At 45.5% G+C, this 24,576-nt stretch overlaps 2 protein-coding genes across 3 annotated transcripts; both read right to left on the bottom strand.

The window, feature by feature from the left end:
- Positions 1-7,539: 7,539 nt before the first annotated feature.
- On the bottom strand, positions 7,540-10,615 carry LOC123059678 (uncharacterized). Its single transcript, XM_044482187.1, has 3 exons — positions 9,224-10,615; positions 8,532-8,647; positions 7,540-7,941 (listed from the first exon to the last, which is right to left on the bottom strand). The coding sequence occupies exons 1-2, from the start codon at positions 10,398-10,400 to the stop codon at positions 8,574-8,576; spliced, it is 1,251 nt and encodes a 416-aa protein (XP_044338122.1). The 5' UTR covers positions 10,401-10,615; the 3' UTR covers positions 7,540-7,941; positions 8,532-8,573.
- Positions 10,616-10,869: 254 nt separating this feature from the next.
- LOC123059689 (selT-like protein) lies at positions 10,870-16,343 on the bottom strand. 2 transcript variants are annotated; one of them, XM_044482193.1, is made up of 4 exons: positions 16,026-16,343; positions 15,779-15,852; positions 11,602-11,917; positions 10,870-11,260 (listed from the first exon to the last, which is right to left on the bottom strand). In XM_044482193.1, the coding sequence occupies exons 1-4, from the start codon at positions 16,266-16,268 to the stop codon at positions 11,144-11,146; spliced, it is 750 nt and encodes a 249-aa protein (XP_044338128.1). In that variant the 5' UTR covers positions 16,269-16,343; the 3' UTR covers positions 10,870-11,143. The 2 variants fall into 2 exon arrangements, with proteins under 2 accessions (XP_044338128.1, XP_044338134.1); XM_044482199.1 differs by having other exon boundaries at positions 15,779-15,849.
- Between the last annotated feature and the right edge of the window lie 8,233 nt (positions 16,344-24,576).

Genomic DNA, 24,576 nt, shown 5'->3' with positions numbered 1-24,576 from the left:
TTGTCATGGTCAAGTAACATGACCTCCAGAATAGAATTACCGTACCACTCTGGTGCGGATCTCACTCTAGTTTACCTACGAGGTTCGGTAGTAACTTGATCTGAAGTTACATGATCATCATCATTAGCTTCCTCACTAATTGGTGTAGTAGTCACAGGAACAGATTTCTATGATAAACTACTTTCCAATAAGGGAGCAGGTACAGTTACCTCATCAAGTTCTACTTTCCTCCCACTCACTTCTTTCGAGAGAAACTCCTTTTCTAGAAAGGATCCATTTAAAGCAACGAATATATTGCCTTCGGATCTGTGATAGAAGGTGTACCCAACATTTTCTTTTGGGTATCCTATAAAGACGCACTTCTCCGATTTGGGTTAGAGCTTATCAGGTTGAAATTTTTTCACATAAGCATTGCAACCTCAAACTTTAAGAAACGACAGCTTAGGTTTCTTGCCAAACCATAGTTCATACGGTGTCATCTCAACGCATTTAGATGGTGCCCTATTTAACGTGAATGCAGCTGTCTCTAATGCATAACCCCAAAACGATAGTGGTAGATCGGTAAGAGACATCATAGATCGTACCATATCTAATAAAGTACGGTTATGACGTTCAGACACACCATTATGCTGTGGTGTTCCAGGTGGCGTGAGTAGTGAAACTATTTGACATTGTTTTTAACTGAAGGCCAAAATCGTAACTCAAATATTTTACTTCTGCGATCATATCGTAGAAACTTTTATTTTTGTTATGATGATTCTCCACTTCACTCTGAAATTCTTTGAACTTTTCAAATGTTTCAGACTTGTGTTTCATCAAGTAGATATACTCATATCTGCTCAAATCATCTGTGAAGATCAGAAAATAATGATACCTACCATGAGCCTCAATATTCATCGGACCACATACATCAGTATGTATGATTTCCAACAAATCTGTTGCTCGCTCCATTGTTCCGGAGAACGGAGTCTTAGTCATCTTGCCCATGAGGCATGGTTCGCAAGCATCAACTGATTCATAATCAAGTGATTCCAAAAGCCCATCAGCATGGATTTTCTTCATGCGCTGTACACCAATATGACCTAAACGGCAGTGCCACAAATAAATTGCACCATCATTATTAACTTTACATCTTTTGGTTTCAATATTATGAATATGTGTATCACTATGATCGAGATCCAATGAACCATTTTCATTGGGTGTGTAACCATATAAGGTTTTATTCATGTAAACAGAACAACAATTTATTCTCTTACTTAAATGAATAACCGTATTGCAATAAACATGATCAAATCATATTCATGCTCAACGCAAACATCAAATAACACTTATTTAGGTTCAACACTAATCCCAAAAGTTTAGGGAGTGTGCGATGATGATCATATTAATCTTGGAACCACTTCCAACACACATCATCACTTCACCCTTAACTAGTCTATGTTCATTCTGCAACTCCCGTTTCGAGTTACTACTCTTAGCAACTGAACCAGTATCAAATACCGAGGGGTTGCTATGAACACAAGTAAAATACACATCAATAATCTGTATATCAAATATACCTTTGTTCGCTTTGCCATCCTTCTTATCCGCCAAATACTTGGGGCAGTTTTGCTTCCAGTGACCAGTCCTTTTGCAGTAGAAGCACTTAGTCTCAGGCCTAGGACCAGACTTGGGCTTCTTCACTTGAGCAGCAACTTGCTTGCCGTTCTTCTTGAAGTTCCCCTTCTTCCCTTTGCCCTTTTCTTGAAACTAGTGGTCTTGTCTACCATCAACACTTGATATTTTTCTTGATTTCTACCTTCGTCGATTTCAGCATTACGAAGAGCTTGGGAATCGTTTCCGTTATCCCTTGCATATCATAGTTCATCACGAAGTTCTACTAACTTGGTGATGGTGACTAGAGAATTCTGTCAATCACTATTTTATCTGGAAGATTAACTCCCACTTGATTCAAGCGATTGTAGTACCCAGACAATCTAAGCACATGCTCACTGCTTGAGCTATTCTCCTCCATCTTTTAGCTATAGAACTTGTTGGAGACTTCATATCTCTCAACTCGGGTATTTGCTTAAAATATTAACTTCAACTCCTGGAACATCTCGTATGGTCCATGACGTTCAAAATGTCTTTGAAGTCCCGATTCTAAGCCGTTTAAGCATGGTGCACTAAACTATCAAGTAGTCATCATATTGAGCTAGCCAAATGTTCATAACATCTGCATCTGCTCCTGCAATAGGTTTGTCACCTAGCGGTGCATCAAAGACATAATTCTTCTGTGCAGCAATGAGGATAAACCTCAGATCACGGAGCATCATTGCTACTAACATCTTTCAACTTAGTTTTCTCTAGGAACATATCAAAAATAAAACAGGGGAGCTAAACGCGAGCTATTGATCTACAACATAGATATGCTAATACTACCAGGACTAAGTTCATGATAAATTAAAGTTTAATTAATCATATTACTTAAGAACTCCCACTTAGATAGACATCCCTCTAATCCTCTAAGTGATCACGTGATCCAAGTCAACTAAACCATGTCCGTTCATCACGTGAGATGGAGTAGTTTCAATGGTGAACATCACTATGTTGATCATATCTACTATATGATTCACGCTCGACCTTTCGGTCTCCGTGTTTCGAGGCCATATCTATTATATGCTAGGCTCGTCAAGTTTAACATAAGTATTCCGCGTGTGCAACTGTTTTGCACCCATTGTATTTGAACGTAGAGCCTATCACACCCGATCATCACGTGGTGTCTCAGCACAAAGAACTTTCGCAACGGTGCATACTCAGGGAGAATACTTATACTTTGATAATTTAGTGAGGGATCATCTTATAATGCTATCGTCAATCAAAGCAAGATAAGATACATGAAAGATAAACATCACATGCAATCAATATAAGTGATATGATGGCCATCATCATCTTGTACTTGTGATCTCCATCTCCGAAGTACCGTCATGATCACCATCGTCACCGGCCTGACACCTTGATCTCCATCGTAGCATCGTTGTCGTCTCGCCAATCTTATGCTTCCATGACTATCGCTACCGCTTAGTGATAAAGTAAAGCATTACAGCGCGATTGCATTGCATACAATAAAGCGACAACCATATGGCTCCTGCCAGTTGCCGATAACTCGGTTACAAAACTTGATCATCTCATACAATAAAATTTAGCATCATGTCTCGACCATATCACATCACAACATGCCCTGCAAAAACAAGTTAGACATCCTCTACTTTGTTGTTGCAAGTTTTACGTGGCTGCTACGGGCTTAGCAAGAACCGTTCTTACCTACGCATCAAAACCACAACGATAGTTTGTCAAGTTGGTGCTGTTTTAACCTTCGCAAGGACCGGGCGTAGCCACACTCGGTTCAACTAAAGTTGGAGAAACTGACACCCGCCAGCCACCTGTGTGCAAAGCACGTCGGTAGAACCAGTCTTGCGTAAGCGTACGCGTAATATCGGTCCGGGCCGCTTCATCCAACAATACCGTCGAACCAAAGTATGACATGCTGGTAAGCAGTATGACTTATATCGCCCACAACTCCTTTGTGTTCTACTCGTGCATAACATCAACGCACAAAACCTAGGCTCGGATGCCACTGTTGGGGAACGTAGTAATTTCAAAAAAAATCCCACGCACACGCAAGATCATGGTGATGCATAGCAACGAGAGAGGAGAGTGTTGTCTACGTACCCTCATAGACCGGCAACGGAAGTGTTGACACAACATAGAGGAAGTAGTCGTACGTCTTCCCGATCCGACCGATCCAAGTACCGAACGTACGGCACCTCCGAGTTCTGCACACGTTCAACTCGGTGACTTCCCTCGAGTTCCGATCCAGCAAAACATTGAGGGAGAGTTTCATCAGCACGACGGCGTGATGACGGTGATGATGTTCTACCGACGTAGGGCTTCGCCTAAGCACCGCTATGATATGACCGAGGTGGAATATGGTGGAAGGGGGCACCGCACACGGCTAAGGAATGATCACGAGGATCAACTTCTATGTCATGGGGTGCCCCCTTGCCTTAGTATATAAAGGAGGGAGAGGGGGAGGTGCGGCCGGCCCTATGGGTGCGCCTGGAGGAGTCCTACTCCAACCGGGAGTAGGACTCCCCCCTCTTGCCTTGTTGGAAAAGGAAGGAGGAAGGGAGAAAGAGGAAAGGGGGGCGCCACCCCCCCCCCCTTCCTTGTCCTATTTGGACTAGCGGGGAGGGGGCGTGTGGCCTGCCCTGGCCGGCCCTCCTCTTCTCCCTTATGGCCCATGTAGGCCCAATAACCCCCCGGGGGGTCCGGTAACCCCCCCGGTACTCCGGTAAAATCCCGATTTCACCCGGAACATTTCAGATATCCAAATATAGGCTTCCAATATATCAATCTTTATGTCTCGACCATTTCGAGACTCCTTGTCATGTCCGTGATCACATCCGGGACTCCGAACAACCTTCGGTACATCAAAACACAAAAACCCTAATTACGATCATCACCAAACTTTAAGCGTGCGGACCCTACGGGTTCGAGAACTATGTAGACATGACCGAGACACGTCTCCGGTCAATAACCAATAGCGGAACCTGGATGCTCATATTGGCTCCTACATATTCTACGAAGATCTTTATCGGTCAGATCGCACAACAACATATGTTGTTCCCTTTGTCATCGGTATGTTACTTGCCCGAGATTCGATCGCCGGTATCTCAATACCTAGTTCAATCTCGTTACCGACGAGTCTCTTTACTCGTTCCATAATACATGATCCTGCAACTAACTTATTAGTTGCAATGCTTGCAAGGCTTGAGTGATGTGCATTACCGAGAGGGCCCCAAGATACCTCTCCGACAATCGGAGTGACAAATCCTAATCTCGAAATACGCCAACCCAACAAGTACCTTCGGAGACACCTGTAGAGCACCTTTATAATCACCCAGTTACGTTGTGATGTTTGGTAGCACACAAAGTGTTCCTCCGATAAACGGGAGTTGCATAATCTCACAGTCATAGGAACATGTATAAGTTATGAAGAAAGCAATAGCAACAAACTAAACGATCAAGTGCTAAGCTAACGGAATGGGTCAAGTCAATCACATCATTCTCCTAATGATGTGATCCCGTTAATCAAATGACAACTCATGTCTATGGTTAGGAAACATAACCATCTTTGATTAACGAGCTAGTCAAGTAGAGGCATACTAATGACTCTCTATTTTTGTCTATGTATTCACACATGTATTATGTTTCCGGTTAATACAATTCTAGCATGAATAATAAACATTTATCATGATATAAGGAAATAAATAATAACTTTATTATTGCCTCTAGGGCATATTTCCTTCAAAGACGCCGTCTTCAACAGTCTTCGAGGGGCACCCAACCGTCTTGTGCCTAGCGATGAAACGTCTGGGATACTCAAGGCACACGATTAGTCCGCAAACGCATTGTCATCAATCACCAAAACACCTTAGGGATAAATATGCCCTTACACACCTCACTATCAATTTCAATAGGTTGAGAACTTGAAGTAACTGGCTTAAAAAAGCATTACTCTTAATGGTGATTGGCCCTGCTTTTCTCTTCATAGATGTTGCCTGCGGATTGGAATGGAGTCATGATTGCAATCACAGATAGGAACTAAGAGAAGATAATAGATAATTTGCATCACAAAAATAAGAACTGACCGACACACACAGTACAACACTATCATGATTATTGTGGACATGTGAAAGATGGGAACTCTTCATAGAATCATAGATCATAGAGTCACAAATTACACAATCAAGTTACCAAAACAAAAAGAAATTTGAAGCATCAATTCGACACAGATACAAGATGAGAATCGACTTGCTGGTTCTTTGATTGAAGCGGGAAGAATTGACAAGTGTTGAAGTGCAGCAACCATTTACCTAAATATGTGAATCAGATCGGCTGATCGAGAAGACGAGAATTTGAGAGCAGCATGCCTGGGTCCTGGGAGCAGCCGAGCAAAGCAGGGCAATGGGCGAGAAGGGCAAGAGGCGAGCGGGGGCAAGGGCGTTGAAAACTGGAATGGTGGCGGCGATTAACCCCATGTATAAGCTAATTATGGACTTACAGTGTCCATGGAAGCTAGGGGCTACTAGTGGGCTTTTTTCGCACGGGTCTTTTTTTCTACGAATACGTTGAGGAAATCTGAAAGGGGGGGGCAAATACATGTGTACCTGCCTATGTCTCCTCAATTATCGACCCCCCCCCCCTCCCCGGCACCCCGTCTCCGCCACTGCGCAAACGGATCATAAATTAGACTTTTGATTCAATGGATTAATAAGATTCAAACTTTAAAGTCAAATGAAGAAGGCATGGATGAGTTTGTGTAATGTAAGAAGTAAAGCAGGAGAGAGATTGACAACGCATGGGTCTCCCGTGCATGGGAGAATCTCTTTTCTCCAAAAACTTGAGCATATAGAGCAGTCCAAAGTGCTACCGCACAGGCGGCAAAGAAGACATTCCACAGTCCACTGTAGCTGTCCCTCACCGTGGTTGAGCACAACACTTCTTAAAGCTTGAGAGTTTATTGGCTAAACGTTTCAAACCGGACTTAGAGCATCTCCAACGGATGCGTTATATAACCCGCACGCTGGAAAGAAGGGTAATATAGCGCGCGCGGCCGAAAGTAGCGCTCCAGCGGCTGCGTTATAATCCCGCACGCGGTGGATAAGGTTCAGCGCGCTGTGTATTTGATGTGCCCGCTCGCACGCGCTGCAAAATCTGGGTTGTGTGCAGGTGGGGCCGCCGGATTGGACGCCGTGTTTTTGCGCTTCTGGTAAAGCAAAACACCAACTCAACGCGCTAAAACGCAATTTCGGTGCTGCAAAAAAATTAACGCACCGCTCAACCGCGCGTCTGTTGGAGATGCTCTTAGACCTACGGTGTCAGCAAGTTTGCAACGCAGGATAATATGATCGATATTCTCCGCAGCAGGGCAAAGATCGCACCCATTACGTTGTATAATAGCTGTCTATTCCTTCTTCAACATGTTGACTCTTGTGTTCGGTGTCCCTGAGTGCAACCCACAAGAAAACGGACGAGGCTCCTCTGCCGTTCGGCAGGGTGCCGTTCCATCCCTGACAGGTGGGCTCATTAAAAAACAGGCCCACATGGCAGTGCCACAACTGCAGGTGATGTACGTCAGGGGAGCCGCTTCCCAAGAAAACCCGATGCTTGTCAGGAATCAAACACCTTGGGTATAAGAACCTGCACAGCAGTATCATTAAAGTCCTCCAGAACATTCTCGCTGCCCAAAAAATCCTTGACCGCCCACACGCCTCAGCTCCCAACAACAACCAATGCCGCTGATTGATAGAACAGTGCGAGAATCCTGTCAGGCCCATTCCGAATCCCTGACCGCCCTTATGTAGCTCTTTAGAATAACAATGTTCCATGGAATAACTAAACAGTGGACACAAGCTTCTGAATCACGCGTACCAATAACCCAAATACAAAGGTTATTTGCTGGATTACACGTTATTAGGTTCAGAAAGCAAGTTGTGCTGGTAGGAATGAGAATGATGGTCTAAACTCCGGTCAATAAGACCAAAATAACATTTAGAACAGGGAACATATCGTTTTCCACTGGAAAGAGTATTTTAAGGTCATTGTATTCCAGATTAAAGAGAGCGCATGCATTTCTTATCATCATTGCCACGTAAATGACCTATGCACTAAAACAATCCGATCAAACATATCCTTTGATAGGTGCAATAACATGCTGCGGAGAAGATAAGCATCGTGTCTTGCAAGTAACAGTGCATTTGTTAGACTGCTCCAATCTAAATTGCCGAGCGCATCAACAAGCGGAACACGCCAAGATTGTCCCGGCATTTCCCCAAAATGAGAGTCCATGTCTTCCAGTGCCACCATCAGCTCAGTTGTCGGTCCATTGTAAGGAATCTGCAAGGCAAAAGAGTAAACGGTAAAACAGAAACACCTGAATATTCTCTTGGATAATTTTCTCCAAAAAACATGATATACTCATACCAGAATACAACACTGTATGCCTGTTTTGTAAATCTCGTACGAGATACTAGCTAGCAAGAAACATACTTCAGTTCAGTCTTGATTTGGTAATGACATATCAGGATTAGTGACTAGTGAAAGAATAAAGCTGATCAAGGTGAGAGGGCAGGATGACTTTTAGGCTTTTTTCTCATTTTAATTATGTCTAGGGTATTGGTATAAGTCAGACCAGCATGGTAGTAGAGTAGTTCAGATAATACTCCTGTACAAAGCACTGAAGACAGTACCAGTGAAAAAACTATTGATGCAGCATAGGAGTTTGAATTAAGGATGACAATAGTATTATGGTATAAGGATCGTAAATTAGGGTAGCAGTTCGGCATGGTGACTTGACCAAACTACTTACTCCTGAGCAGTATAGGAAATATACAGAATCATGAACACGAGAAAAAAAAATATGATTAAATATCAGGCGAAAATAAGAAGGGCACCCAAACAAGAAAGAATTTTTCAAGAGGAAGTACCAAAGATATTCTGGCATGCTTCGATTTTTTTTCTGGTCTTTGTCAAGAGTCAACACGAACCAGTATGTCTGCCAAAGTCTTCCTTGTTGCATTGGTCGCCTTGCTCGAAAGTGTTCCTTCAGTTATATCCATATAGATACAAGAAATTAAACACAAATGACACAGAACAATGAGAACTGTATATCTTTCTTCATTACACCAAGAATTGAATCAGAAAATATCGCTTAGGCATTTAACATGACAGTTGCATAGAGATATATGTTGACATTAAGTAGAGAAGACATTTTTACTCAACATGATATACAATACCATGTCCATTGCACTCAACAAAATACACCAGATTCTCTGGTACTACAAAATTCTGCCTGCGGCATTTCAGAATAAATCACTGCTAATGACGGCCAGTTTAGTTCTGAAACGTATGGGTCTATATGCAATGATTAATTCTACACAACATTTAAGATATCAGCCACCCAGTCACTCCCTTCAGAAACTTCAGTACAGATACAATTTGTGTCAGTTACAAATAGAGTATATCCATGTTGTGCACAACAAGGTTCCACACACATGATTTGAAAACTATGTTAAACCAAAACTTGTGCACCCTAACAATTAAAGTGTAGGAAACTTCAGAGCTTCAATATGCAAATGAATCAAGAATGCATGTCTAAGAAGCATATATATATATATACCTGTACACGGGAGGTTGTAGGATTCAATCCATGTTGGGAGCATTACAGGCACAAAGAAAGCAGAGCTGTAGCTCCGAGATGTGATGCTGTCTGGAAAAGAACTCCTCCCAGTCTCCCCCTTGTCAATGTCGATTTCGCAAACAAGGTCGCCATGTGTGAAATAGAAAATGTTGGCATTGAATGGATCAATTGCAGAAATCCACGGCATTTCACATTCTCTTGGTATGGATTTGTCAGGGAAGACCAGGTTCAATCTTTTCTCATGTGTTAGCTTCCAGGACGACCCCTCGTCGTCGAGCGAGAACGAGTAGAGCATAAACGGCTCCTTAGTGGTCATTTCGACATAGCGCAGCTTCCCCTCGCTGACACCCAAGAGCCGGAACAGCATCAGCGGCGCGTCAATGTCGAAGTTGGGCAGCGGGCGCGGCAGCGCGACGAAGCCATGCTCCGGCCGGTCGCTGAATGGGTCGACGGAGAAGACACCAAAGAAAGGGTCGACCCACCACAGCCGGTCGCCGAACGCCACCACCTCGTGGTTCGGCATTGGGCGCCAAGCCGGAGCCGCGGACGGGACGAACAGCGGCGGCTCGTCCCACTCCCCTGTTTCGGACCGAAAGCGGCGCACGACCCTTTGGCCGTCCCTCTCCCGGAGGCAGAGCTGGGCGACCACGAACCTGTCAGGCGGGCCGTGGGGGCCGTGGGATTGGGTGAGCAGGCCGAAGGGCGTGGTCGTCAGCGCGGCATCCATGCTGGGGACGGGGAGGCGGAACAGCTGGCCGCTGAGAGGGTTGCAGACGAAGCGCCTGACGCCCGGGTCGACGGCGGCGGCGCACGCGGCCAATCCGGGTATCGCTTTGCTGCTGCCACCGCAGTCGCGGATGGCCTCGGGCCAGTCGCCGGTTTCGGCGAAGTCGAGGAGGAGGAGCCCGTCGCTGCTCGCGGCCTGGATGCTCGCGGCGGCCAGGTCCATGCCGTCGGCCAGGTGGGCGGGGACGGAGAGCTGGGTGACGCAGGGGGGCTCGTGGAGGTCCAAGGACGCGCGCGCGGCCGGCGACGGCGCCCCCGACGCGCCCAGCGCCGCCATCCTGTAGGTGAGGGCCCAGGGAGGGCGCGAGGACGCCGTGCAAAGGCAGCGTCGGAGGGGCGCCGCGGCGGCGCCGGCGAGGCGTCGGAGCATCTTGCTTGCTTCCGGAGGCGAAGAGGGGTACGGTTTTGCGCAGATTTGTCCTTGTGGCCGTGACGTGAGCGATCTGTGGTTCGCGGAAGAGAAAGAGGGGTTTGGTGCACATGGACTCGGTCCATGCGTCTCTGGCTGGCACAAGCAGGGGCTACCCTAGCCCATGGTCTTGCAGAGAAGACTACAAAGATAAGTTTCTCTTTTAGGGGTACGAGATAAGGTGAGTTCGAACTTCTAAGTCCAAAAATCCATCAACTCCTCTTTCAGATTTTCAGACTTTTGCCAGTAGGCCGAGCGGCACGATCCAAAAATCCATCAACTCCTGTTTCAGATTTTCAGACTTTTGCCAGTAGGCCGAGCGGCACGATGCATGCAAAGAATCAACATACATGACCCATTGAGAAAAACAAGCTCAAACAAGAAGAATTTACTCCAAAAAATAAACAAGACTAAAACTTCGGTGCGAAGATTTTCAGACTTTTGCCAGTAGCATAGCAGCATCAGGCAATCACGATTATAGTGGGAGGTGTTCATACAGCAGTATCGATCGCACTGTCAGTCACTGTCTCGTGCAAGTTATTTTTAGGGCATTTACAAACCACACGCATATTCGGAAGCTAGTGTTTACAGGCAAGCTGTGGAGTTTCGATAGGATCGACATTAGCTAGCTAACCATAAAATACCTTAGTAGAGAACTAGAGATACATCCGCGCTGAGTACGATATTCTTTCTGAGATCATCGACTAAGACAAGACGTTTCCCATGTTTTTCCCGAATGGAGAAGGTGGCAGCCTGCTGCCGATGAGATCGCGCAGCTCAAACTCGCTAGGGAACCTCTGTTCAGCTAGTTTCGAGAAAACCTGGAAAGGTGGAAGCAAAGTTTTAGTAAGAAATAAATGTATTCGTGTATTACTGCTCAAGTCATGTCGGTAAAGCAAGCCTTTTCCATGTAGCAGTTTTTCTAGGAAGAGAAACAGAATCTCACGGAAAAGAAAACATCTCTGTGATAACCCAACAAGGCAAAAGGGTGATATTTTGTTTGTGGAAGTAATCTTTCAATATAATGAACTTGCAGTCAAAAGGAGTAAAGAGAAAGGGCGCGCACTAGAATCTCATGAATCCTAATTAATGATGCAAGCATGCAGCAAGCAATTTATGTGTTAAGTGAAAGAGAATGGTGTGTCTGATATAGGAAACATACCAAATCTCCATTGCAGTAAACTTCAAAGGCACCAGAACTTTGTAGGAAAGACTGGGCAAAATTGCCAATTAGCCAAATTGTCGCCATGGTTCCAAATCTATTGGCACGCAACAAGTAAAACAATGGAGGTGGAGTAATGCCAAGTCTGGGGAAAATCTGGTCACCAGCCATTATTGTTGCAATGGCTCCAACTTGAATGACTGGCATGATTTTGCTCAGTACCCGCTTGGGGAAGGCTGGCGGATAATTATGCAAGAAAACATTAATGCCAGGAAATGATGTTTCCAGCATGCGCTTCATGGTCATTGCATTTCCCCTGCAAAATGGAAGTCAAAAGTTTTCAGTCTAACCTGTACATCCAAAGCAAAACATATAATTTATAGGATATCGGATGAAATATGCTGGCATCGCATATTAACTTAGCCCTATGTCATTCGATGTCCTTTTCAAGTAAGATCAGGAACTCAAGATAAGGAAACAAGTTCAAGCAAAGCTCACAGATTGAAAAAGTAAATAAAAAAATACAGTTGCTGTTGTTCCTTTCTGTTTGATATAATAAAAATAAAATAGTTAACTGACATTAGGAATTACTCAAAATTCGTGTTTAGAAGCCCTAGATCCATACCACGATTTAGTAATTGCAAATTGGAGCTAGTTGTTTCATATTTCACTTTACTGCACACTGTAAGAAAGAAAAGAAAAGAAACTCTTTCCCATTTTATACTCGTCGCGTTGTACTGGTGCTCACGACTGCAGGTCATATAATGAAGGCAAAAGAGTGAAAAAGAGAGCAGGGCTAGCTCAGTTGTGCCAACAATGCTCTGGTACACTGACACTGGTGTTCTCATGCAGAGCCAGCTAAGTTGTGTCAAAATTCAAGTTCACAAAGTAGTAGCCACATCGTATGTTAAGTGTTACTAGTGGCAAACGCCTTACTCCGAATGTGAGTAAAGTCACTATAACCCAGCTACCCAGTGCAGATCACAGTATTCAACATTCATTGATACCTAAATAGGTGTCTTCCCTAAAGGAAGGTCGCACATATCATGCCTGCTGTTGCTGGTGTGGCCAGAAGAATCCACCAACTAGGTCATCCCATACCCTCAAATCCCTCCATGAACCTGTGAGTAAGGGGGCGCTTCCACCATCCACACGTCATTTGCAAGAGAGTGGCTACTTACAACAGTTTAAGCAGGCTACAACATGTTTCTGCTCATTCCTACAACCGCGTAGTTGGATGTCCAAGGAGTCAAGGACAGTGTAACTAGATGAAAGAAAAGGTGATGATAGGCTAATAGCTAGAATTTGGGAAGGGTGGGTTGCTGTGAACTTGTGATTGCAAGAAATGAAGCAAAAATAAAATACAGAAGTGAACAGAATAAAGGAAAACAAGGGGGAAATGGCACAGCAGTCATCATGGCATTGTTCTCTTAAAAGTTGGTAAACCCTTTCTGAGTTTCTTTAACGCTTGTACATTGTTACGTGTTCCGCAAACATTGGTCACACATGCCGAAGAAAACAAATCAAAGTAAAAAATGACATTTTTTGGAACGTCTTAGTACTTTGTCATGGAATGACACTGGAATATAACTTTTGGAGTGCTATTAATATACTTCTCAAACTCTGCAGCAGCATGGGCCCAATCTTCCTATAAACCAAATATGATCTGTGTACCTACCATTCTAATTGTGTATTTCTAACATTATACTCCCTCCGTCCGGTAAAAAGTGTACATCTAGAAATTCTAAGACAAATTATGGAGTGGAGTAAAAAATGCATTGGGAAGATGCAAGCCACCATCTCTCTCCTCTTTAATTACCCAACCCCCAATGAGCTAGGTGCATGTAGAAATTAAGAAGACTATGTATAGAATACTATTGGTCTTGATTATCGTGTGATGAGAGAAAATACTTTAAAGTGCATTGGGAAGATAGAAGTACACTCTTTTGTGGACAAATTTTAAACCCAAACGTACACTCTTCACCGGACGGAGGGAGTAATTAATAAGTGGTAGCACACAAAATCAGTAAGTGTGCTGGAACTTTGAAAATTGACAGTCTATAGAACATGCTGCCGCAAGAATTTTCAAGACGTACCATGTAATTTACATAAAACGTGTATAGCACCAAGGTAAAGGGTTAAGAACAAACCTCAAGCCCTACCAATCTACGACTGGAGAAGATATCGTAGTGTTCATTATCACTTGCTAGCGACAAAGAAGCCAGGAACTGCCAGGGAGTGAGGGAGGGATAGTAGCCGACAATCATCAAGTCTCACTAGAGAACTGATTACTTACTGCTACCTAATCAGTGCAAGTTAAATCTCAGCTGACCTGAAGCTAGAAACATTTTAAGTCCATGAATATGCTTACTGTCAGCTTATATTAAATGAATAATGTGTGCTCTCAACATTGCCATCATCTATAGCTGAACTCAACCTGAACTGTACCAGATGAAAGCAAGGATATTGCATCATGCTTACAATGCTATCATCATTAATAGTTTAGACTAAACAAAGAGTGGCAGACTAAAGTAGAACCCTAACAAGTGTGCATATCAATTTTCCTCTGGCAAGTTATACGAAACAGATAGCCAGCTGGTGTGGAGCAACTTAAGAAGTGGAAGGGTCCAGCGAAATGCAGCTTGTGTGGTTTGGAAGAGGAAGTGAACCACATCTTGTTTAACCTTTTGCTTGCCAAATGCCAACTAAGTCTGGATCAGCATCAAAGTGGCTCTGTCCAGGGACAGGGTCCCCAGACAACATTGGAGACTTCTTTAGCACTAAGTTATGGGGTGTAACAGGTCAAACAGAAAGGTAATGATCTTCTGCTTTTCAGCAGTAGCCTCGGGGATTTGCAATATGGCAATGGAGGTGAAGATGCCAGAGCAACAGAAGATGTATTTTACAAGTATTCTATGTTCTGTGCAGCAATGGTGGCCATTGCTACAGGATCAGGAGAAAGAAAAGCTGCTGGAACCGATGGATAAGATTTGGCAACAGATTCCTGTGCACCGTGGCCGTACATAGGTGCATTAAGGGGTATTACTCGTTCTTTGTGGTTTTCTTTGACGCCAAAGTTGATTATGTATTTTCTTCTTATCAAGACTCTAGCCGTGTGAGTTCTTTTGTTGGTCAGTTCTGGGCCTTTTTGTGTTAGCTGTAATCAGGAGCTGGTCACCCCAGCACATCTTCCCTATCCCTGTACAGTGTTAGCTTTATAACCAAGCCAGCGAAAAGTGTTTGTCCAAATAGAACAAATATGATAGTTTGGAATAAATTGTGTAACTACACATAGGAGATTGGGGACTAGAGCATAGGTTGGGACTCAGGAGGTCAAACCAGGGAGATAACAGATTGATAAAATATAAACTCACAACAACCATCAAGTTGTTGTTTAGGAGTTTTCCCTCTTTTTTACTTCTTGACATCAGAAAGACATACGCTTATCTCCTCACCAGCAACCTACATATCAGTCTGTTCAAACCACACTGGAATATAGTTAACTGTTCCACCATTACCTATGTACTTTGGAAGCAAGATTGTGAGGCGTCCCTATAACACAGTGCCGAGGTCCTCATGGATTTCGTTGTCGAGAGTGAAAAAGATCTCACAAGTACTCCATAAGTCAATTCATATTCCTGAATCAGCCCTTCTATAGGAGCACTTACTTGACCCCTGAGTAATGAATTAAAGGATACTCATTCGATCTCTAATTCTAATCCAATTCCTTTCATATTTAAACAATATTCCATATTTATTCCAATAGCACCTCTTACTTGATCCATGTACATATTTCATAACAGTGTCTGACTTTTAATGTTTAACAAAGCATTAACACTGTCACCAGCGCACTAACATTTTCATGAACAATAACTGCTCCTCCAGTTCCACACTACTAGTTTAACGCAACTGTATTAAGCGTTCGGCATTAGCAAATGCTATCTAACAACCACCAGTGAGACTGGTTTTACTGGAGTACCAAATAATCCACCTCCTAAATCATTCTGCATGATAAATTGGTCCGTGTATTGGCGTCTGGTCAACCAAGGCAGGCACACAGCAATTCCAAACACTCAGTATCCGGTACACGACGCATAAGTTCACTTGATCCGCACAGGCAAACTAACAGCGCCAACTTAGCAAGCAAGCAACGAACCATCAGTCGGCGGAGACTCACTTGTACGAGCAGGAGGCGCAGAACTGCAGCTCCACGGTCGTGCCGAATCCAGCTCCTCCCTCCAGATTGGGCTGCTGCGGTTTCACCAAAATCAAAAATAAAAACATCAGCTCTGCCGGCCAGATCGGAGCGACAGAATTCCGGGCTAGGGTCTTACGATACGACAAGGGGGAAAAGGAATCTCGGGCTAGGGTCTTACGATACGACAAGGGGGAAAAGGAATCTCGGGCTAGGGTTTACGACCGACCTGTATGGCAGCGGCGGCGGGGTCCGGGTGGCGGTGGTGCGGCGGGTGGGGGTGGTGGTGCGGCGGGTGCGGGTGGTGCGGCGGGTGGGGATGGTGGGGCGGGTGGGGGTGGGGGTGGTGCGGGGGGTGGCCATGGGGGTGGCGCAGGTGGGGAGGCGGCGGCGCGAAGATGTGGGAGAGGTCGGAGATGAAGAGGAGCGCGGGGAGGCCGACGAGGAGGAGCTGCACGCGGTCCATGGCCATCGCCGCCTTCCGGTCGCCCGCTCTCCTCCCTTCTTTTTTCCTGGGACGCGGAACGGAAAGAGGCGGAGCCGGTGCTGAAGGCGACGAGGCACCTTCCTCCGTCTCGTCAAGCCGCCTGCCAGGTGGGCTCCGGTGGTGTGGGTCAGCGCTGTCAGTGGGGTTCCAACGTCGTGCGGCGAAAGGCCGGGAATCTTTTCGTGGTGGAGGCCGTGGGCTCGGGGCCTCGGGCTCGGACGGAAATGCGACTGGTTGGGCTGGACATGCATGTGGGCCTTCTGGGTTTCGACGGCCCACCTACGTTTTTTTTTACGCGAAACGTATTACTGCAGTTGGACCGTCGATCCGTCCAGCTCTGGGACACTCGACAGCCACTTGAGTTGGGTGGGTTCGCTCTCACTGAAAAAACAAATCCGTAGCTGCGGTCAAAAGAAAAAAAAAAGGAAAAAAAGAAAAAACAAATCCGTAGTTCTCTCTGCAGAAAGAGAGATGAGCTGCCTGGCTGCAGCCTTGCAGCGTAAGGGAGACGCCCCATGATGCCCAGGCAGACAACTGAGCTTTCTTCGGGTCAATGTCAATCATAGTTTGGCCCAGATCAGTTTGGTGAGCGACCTTTGGAGTCTTGGGGTAGAAGCTCGCCACCGGGTCTTACCGGCAAGACAAAACAAGTGTTCCACTCAAGACTCAAAGTTGGTGCGGTCTACTATAAAACAAACTATGTATACAGCAGGAAAGAGCCCAAATGTTATGTTGTTGTCCATTGCTCGCTCCAAAGTTGGCCAGGCGCCACGCGGGAAAGAGCCCGGCCATGAGGTTTTTCACACGCGAGCAGTTTCGCACTGATCGCCATCTCCAGAAGCATGCGCACAGTTTCGGCTCTTCCACGCGGTAAAAGTGATGGTGTGGACGAAATGGATCGGGCCGAACTGCTGAGGCGAAACGTGCATGGCAGAAGGAAATGGCAATCATGCTCACGCTGCCATGCATGCATCTGCGCCTGCGCGGCGCTCGTTTGACAGCGTGCCATGCGCCGTCTGCGATGCGCCTGACAGTTGACGGAGAGTGCACTATGCACTCCACTCGGGCTCGTCTCGACTTGGCTGGCCCGACAGGTTAAACGGCAGTAATGCCGCTGCCGGGAGTGCCTTCTTCTGTGGTAATCAAAATAGTAACACGTACTACGGGCATATGACAAGACATGTGAGGCCCGCCTTTTACTAAATCTCAAGCCCCGTACGTGGTAGGCCTCTTCTTAAGTTCTGATTCAAACACGACCCGTAAAGTTTGAATGGTCGAGCACACCACGCCACCACACACAAGTCTAGGGGCCGGTGTGCGGATCGTCCATGAGCGGTCAGGTGGGCACGTCACGTGTCACGTGTGGCTTACGTGCAGCGTATGGGCGCGCGCGTGTCATCGCGCAAGCAGCCTGGCTGTTCGACTCACGTCCGCGCCCCGTGGAACTCGTTTGTTGGGTGTGTCGAGCTGGCGCCACCGATGGCCGATCGAGCAAGGCCTTTTTTGCTCTTGCTGATATGGAGAGCGGGTCACGTCACGTCCCCCACAAGGGACACGGATGGTGGCTCCATGTTTCCAAGACCGCGTGCTCGGTACACCGTACGCGCACGCACCGCTCGTGAGGCCGGCGGGGCTTCTCTGGCTTCCTTGCGCCCGTCGATCGGCGGAGAGTTCCATCGCAAGCTAGCTGGCATAACGGCGATCTTTAACCAAGATGGACGTGTACGGAGTACAAGATGGAATACGCGGAAAGAGCCAACACGTGGAGTTTTTCTGTTCCGCCAACACGTGGAGTTTAACCAAGATGTTGTAGGTGCAGGCGTGCAGCCAAAACCGGCCGCGACCGCACTGCAGTGCAAGGTTTGGCGTTGGTCTTGTCACCTTTGTCCTCTTGGAGGGTTGGCCTTGCCATCTTATAAATTCTTAATTGCTGTTCCCTAACATTGTTAGCAATGTGTCTTAGGCTGGTCATAGTGGGGAGTAACTTAGACTAGTAACATACATATGTTACTAGTCTATGTTACTACCTTCATAGTGGGTAGTGTCATAGGTGTGGTAACATAGTTGCCTTCATTTATTACTTTATAGACTCATTATGCATTGGAAACCGCTATGTGATGGTAACATATTATGTTACTCTATTTGCCTCTCTCCTCATTAACTACTTGCCACATCATCATTTTTGCTTATGTGGCATATATGTTACTACCTATGTTACTCTCACTATGACCAGCCTTATACCCCCTCCATCTTAAAATAAGTGTCTCGGCTTTAGGGCAATTTCATACTAAAGTTAATATAAAGTTGAGACATTTATTTTGGGACGGAGGAAGTATTAATTTACATCGGAAACATAACATTTCACAGTCTAGGCGGAACAGATAAGTACGTCTAAGGAATTCTCCAGCTTCACCACCACCTTTGAAATGGCAAACATGCACAATAATAAACATCGCAGGGATGCAAAACCCCAATACTTCAAAAGGGGCAATAAGTGCCCCTTTCGCGGTTAAGCGCAACCAAGAAAGCAAAGTACGGTTAATGCTTTGACAAATTCGCATGGACATTGAAAATCAAGATTGAAGATCCTTGGCACATGGACATGACAAGGTGTGGATGTACGAACATGTGTAGTATATAGTTTTTCAGGACAGCAAGGGCTTCTCATTTCCTATGCTAAAGGCAGGCACTTGTTTATTAAAGAGACCAAATCGGAATTTTAGAAGCCTCGTGGCTTAAAAAGTACGTACTGTATTTCGTTTTTGTTTTGAGAGAATGGCGCACACCTAGACCAACCACCGTCCCATGCGGATAGAGCAAGCCATTGAACACATACGCGTGTATTTTCATGTACAGTTACTCGTTATAACAAAATATTTTCACATGAGCAAATATAGGATTTCACATTTCTTAGACACAGGCATGTGTGACGTTCTTAGAGCAAGTATTTATAGCCAAGCGTTGGCTATATTATTAACCACGCTCTTAAGATACTAGTCACATCACAATATTAAGGAAATTGCACATATTTGCAAAAAAGGAAATTGTGCTTAAATCAAAATATCTACTTTTCTCTCTCTTTGAAAAAGTGTGTGTATGACTATCATGGTGTTTGTCGTAATGTCACTACTACATAATTGCTCTACACTTGGCGTGTGAATGTACATCATTTCTGATGGGTGAAAATTGATTTAGAGTGACATGTATGTTGGGGATACACATAACAGGTAGGCTCATGAAGGGTCATAAAGCATGGGGTCCACACAACATGTGGGTTCAGATAAATTTCATACGGGCATACTATCCACTCGGAAAAGCAACATACCATCCACTCGACCGTACGACTCACTCGGGTATACGAAGACCAGCAGGCAGCAAAGCAGTCAAAGCATCATTCACACAGTGAAGGCTTGGTAGTGAGCTGACATTATGACATTCATGCCATACTTTATAATATAGGAGGTGATGGGATGGCACACTCTATATAAGTCACCCCCACCACTAGACTCGAGGCTTTTTCCTCTCTCATTCTTCTCCCTCTAATCTCTCGCCATTAGTCTCAGGACTTAGCTTTGGCATGGGGATCCGTTCCTTCTCTCTCTCATTGTAATCTCTGGATACATAGTTAGATAAAGCAAAGCCTCTTCGGAGCACGAGACGTAGGGTTGTTATCTCCACCGTGAAAGGCCCGAACTCGCTAAACCACCATGTCACCCATTTGCATCTTGATAGATCATGCTCCTTTATCCTATCCCTCTCTTACTGTCGGAATCGTTCCCACGACAGTTGGCGCCCACTGTGGGGCATGGCGTTTATCGAACCATGGTGCAAATGGTTTTTTCTTCAATCTTCAACGGCGGATTAGGGAGTTGCTCGTCTCAACTTGTCCTCTTACAATCAAACATTGCAATGATCTAACTATGCTTTGTTCTTTTTCTGTATGCACACCAACTCATACAAAAGGACGCCTCCCTTTTGTTCCGGTTGGTGGCTCGGCCCCCGGACGATGAAGCGTCATCGTCGCCCGTCATCATCGCACGTACTCATCGACGATGCTGTCGCCGAGCGCCCACACACGCGCAGCCGCTAACGCTCGGCCTGGTTCCCCGGCCGGTTGAACATGCCGACATGGCTCCTCGGGCGACAAGGCCCGACTGATGGCGCTCGACCCAGCTCCACACGCGTCGAAGCACGACTCCGATCTGTGCACAGCTCCGGCTCCCCGAGCAGTAAAACGCAACCACCATCGCTCGCGCCGGCCTCGCCCTTGGCTGCGTCGGTCCGCGACTGGATGGCAGACAGCTGCTCATCCTTCTCATCGCCACCTCTCGGCTGTCGTCCGGTTCCGGCCAGACCGGCCGTTTCCGCCGCAGCGAAGCTCTCCTCCGGCGTCTGCACCAGGTCGTAATCTCTCTCTCCTCCTATTAATACCAATCCATACGCATCCATGCATACAAAATATTTTCTTCCATTCTCACGGCTGCATGTACTCCCTTCGCCCGCGAATAAGTATACTTCTATTTTTGTCTTAAGTCAAAGTTTTGAAATTTCGACCAACTATATATAAAAAGTAACAGCATACTCCCTTCATCTAGGCGTGTAAGGCTGGTCATAGTGGGAGTAACTTAGCTAGTAACATATCGCAGTCCAAGACAAGTTTGCTTATGTGGCATGTATTTAATGAGGAGAGGTGTGTTTAGAATAACATAATATGTTACTGTAACATAGCGCTTCCCAAAAGAAAAGAAGATGAGTCTACAAGCTAATAAATGAAGCCAACTATCACTAGTAGAAAAAGGGTCAAACGTGAAGCACATTAGTGCCGGTTTGAATTTGAGCCGGCACTAATGTGTGCATTAGTGCCGGTTCCAACGGCTAGCCGGCCGCTCTCATTAGTACCGGTTCGTGGCGAACCTTTAGCACCGGTTCGTGCCACGAACCGGTACTAAAGTGAGTGGTGGCAGGATGTTGTCAGTCCGGGGCCCCTCCAACACCTTTAGTACCGGGTCGTATCACGAACCGGTACTAAAGGTCGTCCTATATAGACCCTTCGTCCACCCGAGCTCGCTCTGTTCTTCCCCTTTCCCCTCTCCTCTCTGTTCTTTTCCCTCTTCCTCTCAAGCTCATCACACATTTTGCTCAAAATTTGTCAATATTTGAAGGCCCCCATCCATTCAAATGATCACAAAGGTTAGCAACTTTGTCCTTTCATCTCTCATTGCTAGATTAGCTCGTGCAATGCTTTATATAGTGATTGATTTTTGAGTTTAGTAATTTGGGAGGAATTATATATATGTGCTAGTATTTGATTTATATGCAATTTGAGGTCAAAAATAACACTTAGTTTGCATATGTAGGTGTGGTTTACTTAGTACCTTCTAAATCTCCGTCGTAACCACCGTCGATCGCTCGCAACGTCCCGTCGCCGGCACCACCTTGTGGTGAGCCTCTTGTTCATGAAGTTTTATATAAAAAATTGATGTTTGTGTGATTTGGATATATAGTTACTCGTATAATTATCTTACCCATACGTTGTTTGTTATACATAGTGCCATGGTTTTGATATCCGTCCCCGTCGGCCCTCGTCCGGGTTATGATTCGGATGTGGTATATTCTCTTTTAAAACTATTCATTGCATTTCGTGTTTATGACAAATTATGCCCATCAAGTTGACATAGATATTTGTATGTAGGAGGTAGTTGAACCGGAAATTCCAACCGACCCTATTGTCGAGAGGTTAAATTTAGTTGAAAGAGAAAATGAGGATTTAAAGGAAAAAATGAAAAGAATTGAGGGGGAGAAGATGGAATTGGAGTTGCATGTTACCGATGTCGTCGATGATCACAAGATTAAGATGGAGAAAATGCGCTTGAAGATTAGAAAGATTAGAAAATATGCCATTCATAGTGAGGCTTGGTATCATTATGCTGTTGGATCAATTGTTACCTTAGTTGCGTTCTTGATCGCATTTGTTGTTGCATTTAAATTCTTTAGCTAGAGAGTTATTTGTTTGTTGCATTTAAGTGTTGTATGATCTTTATGTATGAACTTTATGTATTGTATTAATTTGGTGTTTTTGGTGTTGTGTATTGAAGATGAGCCGGCAATGAATGTACGATGACCGATGCTCTCCCGAGTTCATTAATGGCATGCGTACTTTTCTGCTTGCGGCTGAGGCAAACAAGTGGGCGGATGGTTTTATGCCTTGTCCATGTGCTGGTTGTAAGAATGGTCACAATTACTCTACGTCAAGAACCATTCACGTCCACCTGTTTGAGTCCGGTTTCATGCCCCACTATAATGTTTGGACCAAGCATGGAGAAAGAGGGGTTATGATGGAAGACAATGAAGAAGAAGAGGACGACGACAGCTATCCTGGCCATGGGTTCCCTGAATACGATGATACAACAATGAGGGAAGAAGCTGAGCTGGTAATGCGGGAAGAAGCTGAGCCGACAATGCGGGAAGAAGCTGAAGAAGAGGCATCGGATGAGCCCGTTGATGATTGTAACGCCCTCGATGCGGCTATATCTCCCACGTGTCGAAGCACGACTTAGAGGCATAACCGCATTGAAAGCAATGTCGCAAGTGAGGTAATCTTCACACAACCCATGTAATCCATAAGGGAAAGAGTTACATAGTTGGCTTACAATCGCCACTTCACACAATTACATGAATAAAGCATTACATCAACCAAATACATACAAGGTCCGACTACGGAACCAAAATAAAAGAAGACTACCCCAAATACTACACAGATCCCCGATCGACCCCAACTAGGCTCCACTACTGATCAACTAGAAACGAAACAAGACAAAGGACAAGGTCTTCATCGAGCTCCTCCTTGAGCTTGGTTGCGCCATCTGCACGGTTCAACGACACCTGCAAGCTGGTTTTGAAAGTATCTGTGAGTCACGGGGACTCAGCAATCTCACACTCTCGCGATCAAGACTATTTAAGCTTATGGGTAAGATAAAGGTATGATGTGGAGCTGCAGCAAGCGACTAGCATATATGGTGGCTAACATACGCAAATGAGAGCGATAAGAGAAGGCAAAGCACGTGCGAGAAATCTATGATCAAGAAGTGATCCTAGAACAACCTACGTCAAGCATAACTCCAACACCGTGTTCACTTCCCGGACTCCGCCGAGAAGAGACCATCACGGTTACACACGCGGTTGATGTATTTTAAATTAAGGTCAACTTCATGTTTTCTACAAGCGAACATTAACAAATTCCCATCTGCCCATAACCGCGGGCACGGCTTTCGAAAGATCATATCCCTGCAGGGGTGTCCCAACTTAGCCCATCACAAGCTCTCACGGTCAACGAAGGATATTCCTTCTAGCGGGAAGACCCGATCAGGCTCGAAATCCCGGTTACAAGACATTTCGACAGGTAAAACAAGTCCAGCAACACCGCCCGAATGTGCCGACAAATCCCGATAGGAGCTGCACATATCTCGTTCTAGGGCATACTCAGATGAGCTCTCCATACAACTAAAACCAAACCTCGAGTTTCCCTGAGGGGGTGCTGCACAGGGCTCTAGTTTGGACCAACACTCAGAGGAGCACTGGCCCGGGGGGGGGGGTAAAATAATGATGACCCTCCGGAGCGCGACTCCCAAGGGAAAAGAAAAGGCTAGGTGGCGAATGGTAAAACCAATGTTGGGCATTGCTGGAGGAGTTTTATTCAAGGTGAACTGTCAAGGGGTTCCCATTATAACCCAACCGCGTAAGGAACGCAAAATCTGGGAACATAACACCGATATGACGGAAACTAGGGTGGCAAGAGTGGAACAAAACACCAAGCATAAGGCCGAGCCTTCCACCCTTTACCAAGTATATAGATGCATTAATTAAATAAGAGATATTGTGATATCCCAACCAAATATCCATGTTCCAACAAGGAACATACTCCAATCTTCACCTGCAACTAACAACGCTATAAGAGGGGCTGAGCAAAGCGGTAACATAGCCACACAACGGTTTGCTAGGACAAGGTGGGTTAGAGGCTTGGCTCAACAACATGGGAGGCATGATAAGCAAGTGGTAGGTATCGCAGCATAGGCATAGCAAAAGAGCGCGCAACTAGCAAGCAAAGATAGAAGTGATTTCGAGGGTATGGTCATCTTGCCTAAGATCCCGCAAGGAAGAAGAACGAGTCCATGAAGAAGACAAACGGACATAGTCGAACGAATCCTCACAACTCCGGAACGAAACCGAAGCTAACGCGAGAAGCAACCCGGAAAGAAGCAAACAACATAGTAAACAACCACCACATAAGCATGAC

This window comes from Triticum aestivum, chromosome 1A (genome assembly GCF_018294505.1).
Source record: "Triticum aestivum cultivar Chinese Spring chromosome 1A, IWGSC CS RefSeq v2.1, whole genome shotgun sequence".
NCBI lineage: Eukaryota > Viridiplantae > Streptophyta > Magnoliopsida > Poales > Poaceae > Triticum > Triticum aestivum.
This window is presented reverse-complemented; position numbering and strand designations above follow the sequence as displayed.